This window comes from Homalodisca vitripennis, chromosome 7 (assembly GCF_021130785.1).
Source record: "Homalodisca vitripennis isolate AUS2020 chromosome 7, UT_GWSS_2.1, whole genome shotgun sequence".
Taxonomy (NCBI): Eukaryota; Metazoa; Arthropoda; class Insecta; order Hemiptera; family Cicadellidae; genus Homalodisca; species Homalodisca vitripennis.
The window spans coordinates 24,117,801-24,134,568 of NC_060213.1; the positions used below are offsets into that span (position 1 = coordinate 24,117,801).

The 16,768-nt window shown below is 34.9% G+C and overlaps 1 protein-coding gene across 1 annotated transcript in view; it reads left to right on the forward strand.

Moving 5' to 3' along the window:
* LOC124367018 (tyrosine-protein phosphatase non-receptor type 4-like) overlaps nucleotides 1–16,768 on the forward strand; it is a 69,224-nt gene that overhangs the window by 16,313 nt on the left and 36,143 nt on the right. Inside the window, exons 3-5 of the mRNA XM_046823699.1 lie at nucleotides 741–869; nucleotides 3,009–3,051; nucleotides 13,498–13,668. Coding sequence (XP_046679655.1) covers nucleotides 741–869; nucleotides 3,009–3,051; nucleotides 13,498–13,668 — 343 coding nt within the window. The remainder of the gene's footprint in view (nucleotides 1–740; nucleotides 870–3,008; nucleotides 3,052–13,497; nucleotides 13,669–16,768) is intronic.

Here is a 16,768-nt window from a genome sequence, read left to right on the forward strand (position 1 = left end):
TTCTGTCTTCGATAAAGTTTTTAAGATAAAAAAAAAATTATAAGATTAATGACCTTTTCATCATTTAGAACTTCTTGCAAACCTCTGTTTAAAGAATTAAAATTCTTATCACTTCCAAATTTATACATTCTGAAAACCCTACTAACAGTACAATCAAACTTTGAAAGCTTATCAAGTGATAACTTTGATTATAATTACAATACAATATTTAAAGCAAATTTTCAATATCCCATACATCGACTGCGTCTGGTAGAAAAAACTCCAATATACACACGGCAAAAAAACTTTACAATAAGTTTTACAATACAAACATTTAATCAATTCAAAAACATTTAAAAGTAAACTAACAGATTTTTGGTTGGAAAAAACTATTATAGTATTGATGAGTATTTTATGGATCCTGAATTTTAAAATTGTATTTTAACATAGATTACATTAAAGTTGTTACGCTGTCTTGACCTCTTATATGTATGTTTATGTGTATATGTTTATATGTATATGTGAGTGGTGATGTGCATATTATGAATGTATATGTGTATGTATCATTATTACATTAACTTATGACAATGTTACCTGTTTCTATAGCAATGCTATGTATAAACGTTGATGTAACAATAAAGATTGATTCTGATTCTGAGTTGTGTAGTCAGCTCCAATAAAGTATGTACCATAAAGGAAGGTTATGGAAGGTCAGTCAGCCAATTATTGTAAGCAGGTTGTAATTTGTGTTAATGTTGCAGAAACGAGCCAAGGGCCAAGTGCTGCTGGAATGTGTGTTCCAGCACCTGGAGCTCATAGAGAAGGACTACTTTGGACTTCAGTTCTCAGAGAATGGTGTTCTGCCCAGCCCTCCCAACTCTGACCTCATGGTGAGTCCAAGGCTTATATCCTCTTACTTATCATGACGAATGTTCTCAACTTTCATTGGTTTATTATTGTGTTGAGCAGTACTCAACTGATGTTCACTTGTTCCTGTGTTAAACACTTGTCATTCATCCTCTTACTTATCATGACGAATGTTCTCAACTTTCATTGGTTTATTATTGTGTTGAGCAGTACTCAACTGATGTTCACTTGTTCCTGTGTTAAACACTTGTCATTCATCCTCTTACTTATCATGACGAATGTTCTCAACTTTCATTGGTTTATTATTGTGTTGAGCAGTACTCAACTGATGTTCACTTGTTCCTGTGTTAAACACTTGTCATTCATCCTCTTACTTATCATGACAAATGTTCTCAACTTTCATTGGTTTATTATTGTGTTGAGCAGTACTCAACTGATGTGGTGTAACAAATAGCAATACTCGTTTAATAATATTAATCTAATTACTACACAGAAACTATAAGTAGTGACAACTAATTATAATAATAACACAAAACACATCCACTCATCCTTTGCCAGAAACCATCTTGGTAACCTGAAAGAACCGTATGAGTGGTACTGCAAGTGTTTAGTGTTTCTGTCTGTGAAATACTGGCACCAGAAGAAGCTAATAACATTGTAGCTTAAATTTAATGAAACAAGAAACAGAAACTTTAGTGGTAGTGTATTAATAATATAATAACCTATATAATAACATATAAATAATTCATCGGCAAACACAATTTTAGCAGAACAGCCTAAAGCTTAATTTGTCCTATATCCAACATCAAGTAAAGGAGTAATTATTGTCATTACAAATCTAAAACATATATCATGGTTTAAGTATCATACAACGACATTTTTATAATTGATTTATCTATGTAACTAAGTAATTTATAATGTATTTAAAAGTTGTAGTACTTTTCCCCCTGAAAAATATGACTTTTAATTGTTAATTTTTAATCAAATGGAGAAAAATGCATTGAAAATATGCACTTAATAATACACTAAAAAATGGCTCATTATACTAGGAACACTAAAATACAGCTGTACAGGTATAGAATGCTTTTTAACCCTACATCGGGCGCTAAACGGAGTTTTCCTCCGTGTAATTTTTATTATTAAAAATAGTACTACTTTTCTGATGTTGGTAGTCGTTTCCCGCAGTCTACTTCACGAGCATCTTTCGGGGAAGCGAAACAATAGCCTCCCGCTTATCTTTGTCAAAATCTGTCAGTATGAGGTCTACTTCCGTGCGAGACTGGACGATTCCTCCGTGAGCGCCCGATGTTGTGTTTGTAGTGCTTGGATGAAATCTCCGTGAGCGCCTTATAGTGTTTAGTTTTTATGGAGTAATAATCCGTGTGCGCCTAAATGTGTGTGACCTGTGATGGTTTCTTTTTAAGTTTTACAATATATTTTATTTGAATTTTGTGAAATGGAGAATGAAGACGAGATACTTGTCAGTACATTACCCGTGTGCTAGGGAACATTTCAGTACTGTTTATGGAGTGAACATTGTCGTTAAGAACTAGAAGGAAAATGTTTTTAAACTTTGTGTAGTGTTTAAAAAAAAATTTAGTAAAGAATAAATTTTGATTTTAGAGTAATAATTGACATTACCATAATTGTATAATATCTCAAGAATTGAAGTAATTTGTTTTTGTAAGAAGTTAAAAACTAAGTTAATTTCCATATATTATTACAGTAGGTTAAACATTTTTACAATTAATTGCATTATTCCTTAAAATAAATCATGTTGTTATTATACAATAACATTTTTTTAAGATTTTGAATTTCTTATTTGGAACATTTATTACATAAGGGAGTAATTTATATTTAATTTCTAAAAATGAATATATTACATTGTAATTAAACCAGTATGAATATTTAAACAAATAAAAACAGTTTAAACGACTATGATATCCATTATTCGCTAACCTGGAGGAAACCTCCGTGAGCGCCTGATGGTGTTTCTAATTTTAAGCGCCTGATGGAGGGTTAACTATATAAAACTGACTTTGTGAAGTTCTCTGAAAATTAAAAAGTAATATAAGTTGTAATACTTTTGAAATAAACGGTAATATAAGAGTACTTTATTGTATACAGTTTTTAATTTGATTTTGTAATTTCTTTTGTTGTAGCGATGGCTTGATCCTGTGAAACCAGTGAAAAAGCAACTAAGAGGTGAGTAAATCTATTTGTTACTTTACGTTTTTTTGTACTCGTATTGGACAAATCTTAGTTCTACATGTCATGACTGGTAAGAGTTGTTGTAGTGTCAGGGGTAAGTGAATGATAAAAACTAGTGTTTGCTTGAAGTAACCACTCTGTATTTAAGATTATTTTAGGTTTTTATATGCAAAAAAGTGTAGGTATTTACTAGCTTTAGAATATTCTTAGAATGTCGACATTAAGTATTTTCTTAGCTATTGGAGTGAATAAACATTAGTTTATACTTTGTAGTGTTAGAATATTTTTAGGTTTTACTTAGCCGGATATGGGACATGTAAGCTTTTGTGATGGCCGATCATCACATATTCTATATATTATTCATGAGCATAAAAAAATTAGTAATTCTTAACAGTTATTAACCCTTTGAGTGCCACGGTGACGAAATTTCGTCACCAATGATAAATGCAAGAAATGCCACGGTGACGACTTTTCGCCACCAGTTGTATATGCGAGAAATGCCATGGTGACGAATCTTCGCCACCAACTATTTTAAGATCCTTTGTTTATATTTTTCGGTATTTTTATGTTTCGACGTAATAAATTGTATTTCCAATAATATGCCTTTAATTTTCTGTGGTGTTTGGAAACAAAAAATCCAATCCAGAAGAGAATCTAAAAAAAAAACAATGTCCATCACAGCGCTGCCGACAGCTGACTAGCTGAGTAGCGTGGCAGACGACGAATGCAGAACCGCGTGCTAGTGTGTTGTTTCTTTTGAAACATTGTTGCTTGAATTCTAATAGCGTAATTATTACGATTTGTGCTACAATCGTTTGAATTGTGCGTGTAGTGTTTATTATTAGTGTGTAAAACACTTAAGTAGTTTTCAAATGGCTGAATAATGGATCCTGAGAACCTTAGATCAAGTGAGGTGGACAGAGAACTTGATGGTGATGTATCTGATGGTAATTTATTAACCTCAGAAGACGATCTTAGTGATTTATTTAGTGATGATAGTGATGCCGATCCATTGTATGAGCCACAAAAAAATGTACATACAGGTCAATCCTCAGAGAGTGACTTTGATGTTTCTAGACCTAGGCCTAGTACGTCAGGAACACAGGTTAGGCCTAGACCTAACTTAAGTAGAATCATTGATAGGAGTGTGTTATCCAGTACCTCTGAATCGGATGATGATGCCGACGGGCCTACAGACAATGACATTTGGCTTAGTATAAACGAAGAGAGCCGCAGTAACTTCACTCATGATTTTTCTTATGTTGAATCTCCAGGACCTAGACATTGCCCACCTGTTGACTCTAAGCCCATTGACTATTTTACACTATTTTTTACAGAAACACTTTTGACTATGTTTGTGGTTGAAACCAACAGGTATGCTAACCAGACAATTTCGTCTTTTGCAGACAATGACTCACCTGGTAGTCGTAGGCACAGCTGGATCCCCGTGAACATTTTGGAAATGAAGGCTTTTATTGCTGCTGTTTTAAATATGGGCCTGATTAGGAAACCAACTATCCCCTCTTATTGGTCAACTAGTGACTCACAAGCAACTCCATGGTTTAGTAAGATGTTCACACGAAATAGATTTCAAATTTTGCTTAGTTTCTTTCACATTGTTGACAATGAAAAACTACCTAAAGCCAACCAACCAGGTTACGACCCCACTCAAAAGTTCAAACCCTTAATTGAGCACTGTAATAGGCTATTTAAATTCTTTTATACAGCCCATGAACAGTTGTCAGTCGACGAATCTCTAATTGGGACGAAAAGTCAAACCGGAATCACACAATACCTCCCCAATAAGCACCACCATAGGTGGGGAATAAAGTTATGGGTGTTGTGTGACTCTGTATCTAATTACTGCATGAGCTTATTTTGCTATCAGGGTAAGAAGAACACATCTCCATCTGATGAGGTAAAGAAAAATGGTCTTGGCTATTCGGTTGTCACTTCTCTTCTTCGTGCTTGTAATTATTTACAGAAAGGGTTTCATGTTTTTACAGACAATTTTTTTTCTAGTATTCCGCTGGTCAAAAAATTGTATGAGGAATAAATCTTTTTTACTGGCACAGTAAGGAAGAATAAAAAAGGCTTGCCTGATGGAATCAAAGAAAAGTTTCAAGTTGGCCAGAAGAAGTACTACCATCAAGGAAACATAGTGACACTGGCCTATAGACAACAAGCATCACAAAAAAAACCAGTTGTTTTGCTGTCCTCAAAAGCTGAGATAAAAGATATTGTACATACCAAAAGGAGGCATGGCAGGGTAACAGTTGAAAACAAACCATCCATCATACTAGATTACAATAAGCACATGGGTGGGATAGACACATTCGACATGATGCTCTATTCTTACCTTGACGAAAGACGAACAGTTAAGTATTGGAAAAAGGTTGTTTTTAATCTTTTTGCAAGAATGGTAATAAATTCCTACATTATATATAGGGAAAATTGTGTCCAAAACAACAGGAAACCTCTTTCTAGATACCAGTATACTGTGCAAATCATTGAAAGTATTTCAGATGAATGGGTAGCACAGCAAGGTAAAACTGTAAATGTAGAGGGTGACAAAAGAAAAATGGGATTAGAAAAATTGCCCGGAAAAAAAGAAAAGACTTGTTTTGTATGTACAATGAGGGGGCCTGATTTCAAAACAGGAAGGAAGAGGTCTAGAACAGTTTGCACCATCTGTGGGGAAGGCTGTCATGGCACCTGCTTCCCAAAGCACAAATGCAAGTGAAGTGAAGACAAACTGTTGTGAATAGTGTATATAAATAATTGTATATAAACATTTAGTGAAGATTTTGAACTGAAATTTCATTCTTTCATTCTTGAGCAAAAGAAATACTGTATGTGGTGAGTAAATTTTATAAGTTTTCATTTAGATTACACACAAATGTATATGATGAGGCTATGTGTGTATTTTTTCCAAACTGTTTTGGTCTAAAATAAAATTTTTTTTGTCCCGGTTTTGAACATAACACTATGAAATTTTGCACATTTTTTATTAGTAATATTTCCTTAGAAAAGAAAGTGTTTTCCATGGTAAAAATGTTTTTTTTTATTTGTGAAAACTGCAATAAAACTTTAAAAAAATGTTAAAAAAGAAAATTTTTTTGTTTTGTGTTAAAAATATATATATATAAAAAATAAACTGTAAGAAAATTTACTAATAAAAGAATAGCCCAATTAAAACCAAGCATTTTGATCTACAGCATGATAAGTTTCTATGGAAATAATCCTGTTAAAAAAATGTTTTACTAAGTTGCTACACAACTGGGATTTCCGGGTCTGGCATTTTTAGACATACCCCTGAATATAACATCTGTTGCAAAAAGTTCCATAACTCAATATATGGTCTTGGCACTCAAAGGGTTAAGAGTCAGAGATGTAAACGTAGGTTTTTTCCTCGTTTAGTTTATCGTCAATCATTTTAAAATTTGGCTTTTACGCAATTTGACATTTTAGGCTGATGTGGATGGCTCCATTTGACTTGAGATGTGCTATGAGGAAGTACAAACATGTAGACATTCTCCCTCTTAAAACCCACTGTCTTATCTGTAACCCACCCATCTTGTAATCTACAGTGTATTGATTAATTGAGAGGGGAAGCAATATGCTACATGTAGTTAGTGTTGTGATATTTGAAGTAAAAAATTATTTTACTCACAAGAACAAATAGTTGACTCAACAGACATGTAATAACAACTAATACAAAGTAAATTTGAATATCAGGTAACACCAATAAGACGTATTGTGTTGTGTAAAGTGTGGTTGTCTTGTGTGCTTTGAGGTGCCAAGTGTCCTTGTAGTTCATCAATGTTAACCCTAGTTAGTGTTGTAATAATACAAAGTAAATTTGAATATCAGGTAACACCAATAAGACGTATTGTGTTGTGTAAAGTGTGGTTGTCTTGTGTGCTTTGAGGTGCCAAGTGTCCTTGTAGTTCACCAATGTTAACCCTAGTTAGTGTTGTAATAATACAAAGTAAGTTTGAATATCAGGTAACACCAATAAGACGTATATTGTGTTGTGTAAAGTGTGGTTGTCTTGTGTGCTTTGAGGTGCCAAGTGTCCTTGTAGTTCACCAATGTTAACCCTAGTTAAAGTTGTAATAATACAAAGTAAGTTTGAATGTCAGGTAACACCAATAAGACGTATTGTGTTGTGTAAAGTGTGGTTGTCTTGTGTGCTTTGAGGTGCCAAGTGTCCTTGTAGTTCATCAATGTTAACCCTAGTTAGTGTTGTAATAATACAAAGTAAGTTTGAATATCAGGTAACACCAATAAGACGTATTGTGTTGTGTAAAGTGTGGTTGTCTTGTGTGCTTTGAGGTGCCAAGTGTCCTTGTAGTTCACCAATGTTAACCCTAGTTAGTGTTGTAATAATACAAAGTAAGTTTGAATATCAGGTAACACCAATAAGATATATTGTGTTGTGTAAAGTGTGGTTGTCTTGTGTGCTTTGAGGTGCCAAGTGTCCTTGTAGTTCATCAATGTTAACCCTAGTTAGTGTTGTAATAATACAAAGTAAGTTTGAATGTCAGGTAACACCAATAAGACGTATTGTGTTGTGTAAAGTGTGGTTGTCTTGTGTGCTTTGAGGTGCCAAGTGTCCTTGTAGTTCATCAATGTTAACCCTAGTTAGTGTTGTAATAATACAAAGTAAGTTTGAATGTCAGGTAACACCAATAAGACGTATTGTGTTGTGTAAAGTGTGGTTGTCTTGTGTGCTTTGATGTGCCAAGTGTCCTTGTAGTTCATCAATGTTAATCCTAGTTAGTGTTGTAATAATACAAAGTAAGTTTGAATGTCAGGTAACACCAATAAGACGTATTGTGTTGTGTAAAGTGTGGTTGTCTTGTGTGCTTTGAGGTGCCAAGTGTCCTTGTAGTTCATCAATGTTAACCCTAGTTAGTGTTGTAATAATACAAAGTAAGTTTGAATGTCAGGTAACACCAATAAGACGTATTGTGTTGTGTAAAGTGTGGTTGTCTTGTGTGCTTTGATGTGCCAAGTGTCCTTGTAGTTCATCAATGTTAATCCTAGTTAGTGTTGTAATAATACAAAGTAAGTTTGAATGTCAGGTAACACCAATAAGACGTATTGTGTTGTGTAAAGTGTGGTTGTCTTGTGTGCTTTGAGGTGCCAAGTGTCCTTGTAGTTCACCAATGTTAACCCTAGTTAGTGTTGTAATAATACAAAGTAAGTTTGAATATCAGGTAACACCAATAAGATATATTGTGTTGTGTAAAGTGTGGTTGTCTTGTGTGCTTTGAGGTGCCAAGTGTCCTTGTAGTTCATCAATGTTAACCCTAGTTAGTGTTGTAATAATACAAAGTAAGTTTGAATGTCAGGTAACACCAATAAGACGTATTGTGTTGTGTAAAGTGTGGTTGTCTTGTGTGCTTTGAGGTGCCAAGTGTCCTTGTAGTTCATCAATGTTAACCCTAGTTAGTGTTGTAATAATACAAAGTAAGTTTGAATGTCAGGTAACACCAATAAGACGTATTGTGTTGTGTAAAGTGTGGTTGTCTTGTGTGCTTTGAGGTGCCAAGTGTCCTTGTAGTTCATCAATGTTAACCCTAGTTAGTGTTGTAATAATACAAAGTAAGTTTGAATGTCAGGTAACACCAATAAGACGTATTGTGTTGTGTAAAGTGTGGTTGTCTTGTGTGCTTTGAGGTGCCAAGTGTCCTTGTAGTTCACCAATGTTAACCCTAGTTAGTGTTGTAATAATACAAAGTAAGTTTGAATGTCAGGTAACACCAATAAGACGTATTGTGTTGTGTAAAGTGTGGTTGTCTTGTGTGCTTTGAGGTGCCAAGTGTCCTTGTAGTTCACCAATGTTAACCCTAGTTAGTGTTGTAATAATACAAAGTAAGTTTGAATGTCAGGTAACACCAATAAGACGTATTGTGTTGTGTAAAGTGTGGTTGTCTTGTGTGCTTTGATGTGCCAAGTGTCCTTGTAGTTCATCAATGTTAATCCTAGTTAGTGTTGTAATAATACAAAGTAAGTTTGAATGTCAGGTAACACCAATAAGACGTATTGTGTTGTGTAAAGTGTGGTTGTCTTGTGTGCTTTGAGGTGCCAAGTGTCCTTGTAGTTCACCAATGTTAACCCTAGTTAGTGTTGTAATAATACAAAGTAAGTTTGAATATCAGGTAACACCAATAAGATATATTGTGTTGTGTAAAGTGTGGTTGTCTTGTGTGCTTTGAGGTGCCAAGTGTCCTTGTAGTTCATCAATGTTAACCCTAGTTAGTGTTGTAATAATACAAAGTAAGTTTGAATGTCAGGTAACACCAATAAGACGTATTGTGTTGTGTAAAGTGTGGTTGTCTTGTGTGCTTTGAGGTGCCAAGTGTCCTTGTAGTTCATCAATGTTAACCCTAGTTAGTGTTGTAATAATACAAAGTAAGTTTGAATGTCAGGTAACACCAATAAGACGTATTGTGTTGTGTAAAGTGTGGTTGTCTTGTGTGCTTTGATGTGCCAAGTGTCCTTGTAGTTCACCAATGTTAACCCTAGTTAGTGTTGTAATAATACAAAGTAAGTTTGAATATCAGGTAACACCAATAAGACGTATTGTGTTGTGTAAAGTGTGGTTGTCTTGTGTGCTTTGAGGTGCCAAGTGTCCTTGTAGTTCATCAATGTTAACCCTAGTTAGTGTTGTAATAATACAAAGTAAGTTTGAATGTCAGGTAACACCAATAAGACGTATTGTGTTGTGTAAAGTGTGGTTGTCTTGTGTGCTTTGAGGTGCCAAGTGTCCTTGTAGTTCACCAATGTTAACCCTAGTTAGTGTTGTAATAATACAAAGTAAGTTTGAATGTCAGGTAACACCAATAAGACGTATTGTGTTGTGTAAAGTGTGGTTGTCTTGTGTGCTTTGAGGTGCCAAGTGTCCTTGTAGTTCACCAATGTTAACCCTAGTTAGTGTTGTAATAATACAAAGTAAGTTTGAATATCAGGTAACACCAATAAGACGTATTGTGTTGTGTAAATTGTGGTTGTCTTGTGTGCTTTGAGGTGCCAAGTGTCCTTGTAGTTCATCAATGTTAACCCTAGTTAGTGTTGTAATAATACAAAGTAAGTTTGAATATCAGGTAACACCAATAAGACGTATTGTGTTGTGTAAAGTGTGGTTGTCTTGTGTGCTTTGAGGTGCCAAGTGTCCTTGTAGTTCACCAATGTTAACCCTAGTTAGTGTTGTAATAATACAAAGTAAGTTTGAATATCAGGTAACACCAATAAGACGTATTGTGTTGTGTAAAGTGTGGTTGTCTTGTGTGCTTTGATGTGCCAAGTGTCCTTGTAGTTCATCAATGTTAACCCTAGTTAGTGTTGTAATAATACAAAGTAAGTTTGAATATCAGGTAACACCAATAAGACGTATTGTGTTGTGTAAAGTGTGGTTGTCTTGTGTGCTTTGAGGTGCCAAGTGTCCTTGTAGTTCATCAATGTTAACCCTAGTTAGTGTTGTAATAATACAAAGTAAGTTTGAATATCAGGTAACACCAATAAGACGTATTGTGTTGTGTAAAGTGTGGTTGTCTTGTGTGCTTTGAGGTGCCAAGTGTCCTTGTAGTTCATCAATGTTAACCCTAGTTAGTGTTGTAATAATACAAAGTAAGTTTGAATATCAGGTAACACCAATAAGACGTATTGTGTTGTGTAAAGTGTGGTTGTCTTGTTTGGTTTGAGGTGCCAAGTGTCCTTGTAGTTCATCAGTGTTAATCCTAGTTAGTGTTGTAATAATACAAAGTAAGTTTGAATATAAGGTAACACCAATAAGATATGTTGTGTTGTGTAAAGTGTGGTTGTCTTGTGTGCTTTGATGTGCTAAGTGTCATTGTAGTTCATCAATGTTAACCCTAGTTAGTGTTGTAATAATACAAAGTAAGTTTGAATGTCAGGTAACACCAATAAGACGTATTGTGTTGTGTAAAGTGTGGTTGTCTTGTGTGCTTTGAGGTGCCAAGTGTCCTTGTAGTTCATCAATGTTAACCTTAGTTAGTGTTGTAATAATACAAAGTAAGTTTGAATGTCAGGTAACACCAATAAGACGTATTGTGTTGTGTAAAGTGTGGTTGTCTTGTGTGCTTTGATGTGCCAAGTGTCCTTGTAGTTCATCAATGTTAACCCTAGTTAGTGTTGTAATAATACAAAGTAAGTTTGAATGTCAGGTAACACCAATAAGACGTATTGTGTTGTGTAAAGTGTGGTTGTCTTGTGTGCTTTGATGTGCCAAGTGTCCTTGTAGTTCATCAATGTTAACCCTAGTTAGTGTTGTAATAATACAAAGTAAGTTTGAATGTCAGGTAACACCAATAAGACGTATTGTGTTGTGTAAAGTGTGGTTGTCTTGTGTGCTTTGAGGTGCCAAGTGTCCTTGTAGTTCATCAATGTTAACCCTAGTTAGTGTTGTAATAATACAAAGTAAGTTTGAATGTCAGGTAACACCAATAAGACGTATTGTGTTGTGTAAACGTGTGGTTGTCTTGTGTGCTTTGATGTGCCAAGTGTCCTTGTAGTTCATCAATGTTAACCCTAGTTAGTGTTGTAATAATACAAAGTAAGTTTGAATGTCAGGTAACACCAATAAGACGTATTGTGTTGTGTAAAGTGTGGTTGTCTTGTGTGCTTTGATGTGCCAAGTGTCCTTGTAGTTCATCAATGTTAACCCTAGTTAGTGTTGTAATAATACAAAGTAAGTTTGAATGTCAGGTAACACCAATAAGACGTATTGTGTTGTGTAAAGTGTGGTTGTCTTGTGTGCTTTGATGTGCCAAGTGTCCTTGTAGTTCATCAATGTTAACCCTAGTTAGTGTTGTAATAATACAAAGTAAGTTTGAATATCAGGTAACACCAATAAGACGTATTGTGTTGTGTAAAGTGTGGTTGTCTTGTGTGCTTTGATGTGCCAAGTGTCCTTGTAGTTCATCAATGTTAACCCTAGTTAGTGTTGTAATAATACAAAGTAAGTTTGAATATCAGGTAACACCAATAAGACGTATTGTGTTGTGTAAAGTGTGGTTGTCTTGTGTGCTTTGAGGTGCCAAGTGTCCTTGTAGTTCATCAATGTTAACCCTAGTTAGTGTTGTAATAATACAAAGTAAGTTTGAATATCAGGTAACACCAATAAGACGTATTGTGTTGTGTAAAGTGTGGTTGTCTTGTGTGCTTTGATGTGCCAAGTGTCCTTGTAGTTCATCAATGTTAATCCTAGTTAGTGTTGTAATAATACAAAGTAAGTTTGAATGTCAGGTAACACCAATAAGACGTATTGTGTTGTGTAAAGTGTGGTTGTCTTGTGTGCTTTGATATGCCAAGTGTCCTTGTAGTTCATCAATGTTAACCCTAGTTAGTGTTGTAATAATACAAAGTAAGTTTGAATGTCAGGTAACACCAATAAGACGTATTGTGTTGTGTAAAGTGTGGTTGTCTTGTGTGCTTTGATGTGCCAAGTGTCCTCGTAGTTCAATGTTAACCCTTTTAACCTCTCCTATAATAAGGGCATTGTAAAAATGGTGTCAACTCCCAACGTCCATATAGTACTGGGGTACACTTTTTATTATTTTTCTAGCCACCTAATTTGCCAAATGCTTTGAAATTCCACGGATTTGTATACAAAGATGTATTGCATTTAAATACATTAGTTTGTAAAGCTTTGAATTTGTATTTGGTCAGTCTGTGATTGAGAAATTGCAATTGACCTCAGCTGACTGCTCACTGATTGTCGCAGACAGTTGTATTTTACTAGGTTGTGAATATTCCACCTAGCTTCATGTTTTCAGGTTAAAACGGTATAAAGTACAATAATTAAATTTTAGTCGGTTGTTTATTTAATTTGAAAATAGGTATAAAGTGTTGTTCAAAGACTCCTGTTAAGCAAAAATAAACCAATTAGCAACTTAGTCTACAAGGTACTGTATATCAATCAAACAACTTGAGATTCATAACTATGTGAACTGAAATTTCATATTTGGCTGTTACAAAATTTACTTACTTACTCTTACTCCTGTGGCCACTCGAAACCCAGATGGTTTTTGACCTCGCCAACAATGTCTCTCTTACTTCCTCTATCTTGACCCACTTCCAGTGTAGCGCCAATCGTTCTTAAATCCTTCTCCACCTGATCTCTCCATCGCATCCTAGGTCTGCCCAATGGCCTCACTCCCTCTGGTTCCCCTCGCCACACCTTCTTTATCATTTTATCTTCTCCCCTACGGGCAACATGGCCCATCCATCTCATTCTTTTACTCCTGATCAGTGCAATTTAGTTACAAAATTTAGGTAGGTGTAATTTATTTGAAATATGTCTCTTCGATATTTTTTGTTCAAATAATTTATTATGTGTGGACTAAAATTCAGACTTAAGGAAACATATCCAACAACCCATAATTGACATTACATTTGTTAATGATGCAGGCAATGGCAACCTCTACTTCTGTGTCAAGTTTTACGTGTCAGACCCCAGCAAGCTGCAAGAGGAGTACACCAGGTACCATTTCTACTTGCAGATACGCAAGGATATCTTGCAAGGCCGACTGCTGCTACCTCCCAGTACCGCCTGCCTCTTGGCCAGTTACACCGTGCAATGTGAGTATACTCGGTTCCACGTTTCATTGGCATCACTTTCTATAGATTATAAATGGTAATATGAAAATGTATAAATATTTATTACTTTAATATTTAGAAGGCTCTTATTATTGTAGTATAATGAAATGTAAAAAATATATTTAAAATTAATACAAAATAGAAAACTTTTTTGTGTTAAAGAATTGCCACATACTATTTTAAAATATAAAAAACAACCATTTAATAATTACCTAACGTAAGTTTTCAAGATATATTTACATCCCGTTATAATTCAAGATATATATTTCTGTCCATCAGTCCCACGTTAGCCTTACTTTTAATTCCTGTGTTTGGAATAAATGCTTACACATTATGCACATTTTATCTTTGTAATGCTTTGTAATATTTATCCAAATAAAAGTGAAATAAAAGTTAAATGAAGACAAGAATTTTTGTTTTAACACCTTCACCCCGACGGGATTAATGGATCAATATTTTCCCCACTCAAAACCCCGACGTGCGCCACCCGTGGCACACTCTTATACAGCATTTTAGTTCGGTTTTAAACCAAGCCGTGGTTTTACAACTTGTTTTAGATAACTTTGTCGGTACATGGAACCTTTTACATTGTGCTCCATCGGTGGCGCATGTCGGGTTTTGATAGAGACCTTTTTCAGTGGAAAAAAATACAAAACAATAAATTTGAAACTCAAGATATTTTAATTAAACATTAGCTTTCCTATTACGAATGGTGTTCAATTTAGTGTTGGAGTTAAAACACTCTAAGCACATTGTAGGAGTCTCATTGCACCCTTTGCAGTAAGTTTAAACACATTTTGAGTACGTCCTTGCTGCTTTGGCCCCCCTTTCTTCCTTCATTTTGCTGTAGCAGCTGACACACCGTTTTCTGTAAAGAATAGATCTAATTGGATGTTTGTACTTTTGTAAAACGTATTTAGTTATATTTTTATCAAATATATGGGAAGCCATATTGAAATAAACTTATAGCAAACATTCAGATTACTAATTTATTGAACTAAATTGATAAACATGCAGGTAAATTGACGAAAACTAAGGTCCCTTTGTTTAGATCTAAACTAGTATGTAGTGTTATTGTTGTTATAAGACGCAGTGTAGATATATTATAATTTTATATAAAATTAAAATGAAATATTTTACTTGGTTTCTCTTGCGGTCCCTTCACGCTTTCAGAGTCCATGTTTTAATTTACTGGCACCTTGCCTGCCATCTTGGGGTGTTTGGACAAGAGCTCCAACATTTTCTCCTTCAAGGAGATTTCGAAGTATTTTTTCTCTGAAAGTGAGCATACAACAATTTTGTTGGTTTAAGGAGTACTTGTTATGTAGTACTAGTACATTCACTACACAAGTACCTAGGAGAGGATCCAGTGCAACTTTTTTGTACCCAAATGAGAGTCTTTCTGATAGGAGTGTAATAAGAGGACATCTGATCTCAAAAGTCCACCCCTTTTTTGCTGCATTGTACACCATAACACATGATGGTTTCATGACAACTTCTCCTTTTTTTGTTGTTTTTTTGCTTGCCACTATAGTAGAAACGTCTTCAGGGCGAGTGGTTATCATCAGTACAGGCCTTTTGTCATGCCATTTAAGTACTTTTACTCCTGTCCTGTTTTCTTGACAAATTACTTCACCTTTGGGTAATTTTTTGCTTGTGACTTCTTTTGGATTGCCTTTCTGGTCACTTCGAAGAGTGCCACAAACACATGTTTTCTTCTCAAGCAGAGTGTTGGCCAACCTTGTGGAGTTGTAAAAGTTATCTGCAAACAGTGTTCTGCCCTCATTTAGAAATGATTCCATCAAATACAAGACAATTTTACCTGCATGTCTCTCTATTGCAATTACGTCTGAATTTCCGGCATACATTTTTGCGTTTAAAGTACAGGGTGGTTATAAATTATTGTACACATTTTAAGATGGAATAAATAAATAACCAATCAACTTAAAAACATGGGAATTGTTTTATTAAATTGTAAATTTAAAACAGTTTTATATACTGACTGAAAATTAATAATTGTACACATTACAATAATTATAAAAAGTAGTTATAAAAAGAAAGTAAAAATGTCACTTAAACTGTGGGTGTAAGGTATGATTCTTCTTAATGACTTGTGTTGTGATATATTCAGCTGGTCAACAATGGATCTTTCCACACCAGCTGTTAATTACAGTTGACTAAACAAACACTAAACTAACCTCAGTATCAAAATGGCTAGTGTGCAAGAAAAAGCAAGGTATGTTCTTTGGTTTCATGAAAGCAGATCTGTAATAACTGTTCAAAGAAGGTTTTGTTTAGAGTATGGCCGCAATCCTCCGAGTAACAATTCTATAAAACGCTGGTATAGGCAGTTTTAACAGACGGGAAGTGTCCAACATAGAAAAGGTGCTGGTAGACCTCCAGTTTCTGAAGCTATTGTTGATCAAGTAAGAGAATTGTTTACGAGGAGCCCTGGTAAGTCTACTCGGCGTGCAAGTTTGGAATTAGGATTACCTCGATCAACAGTCTTAAAAATTTTGCACAAACACCTTAAGCTCCATCCATACAAAATTCAGTTATTACATGAACTAAAACCTAACGATAAACCTCGATGCTACGATTTTGCTGTTAGATTACTTGACCTCGAAGAACAAACAATAAACATTGGAGAAAGCAATTTCTTGAAAAAAGTAATTTTTTCTGATGAAGCAACCTTTTATATTTCTGGTAAGGTGAATAGACACAATTGTAGGATTTGGGGTACTGAAAATCCTCATAATGTTCGAGAACAAGAAAGAGACAGCCTTAAAATAAACGTTTGGTGTGCATTGGCTATAGATGAAGTGATAGGACCCTTTTTCTTCGCAGAACCGACAGTCACTAAAGAGGTATACCTCGACATGCTTGAACTTTTGCAATACCGCAAATTGAGCATAGACAACCAAATGTTTACTGGCAGCAAGATGGTGCCCCTTCACACTGGGGTAAGATAGTACGTCACTACCTAAATGACACATTTCCTGGTCGTTGGATTGGACGGGATGGTCCAATTCCTTGGCCTCCACGTTCCCCAGACATTACACCCTTAGACTTTTTTTGTTGG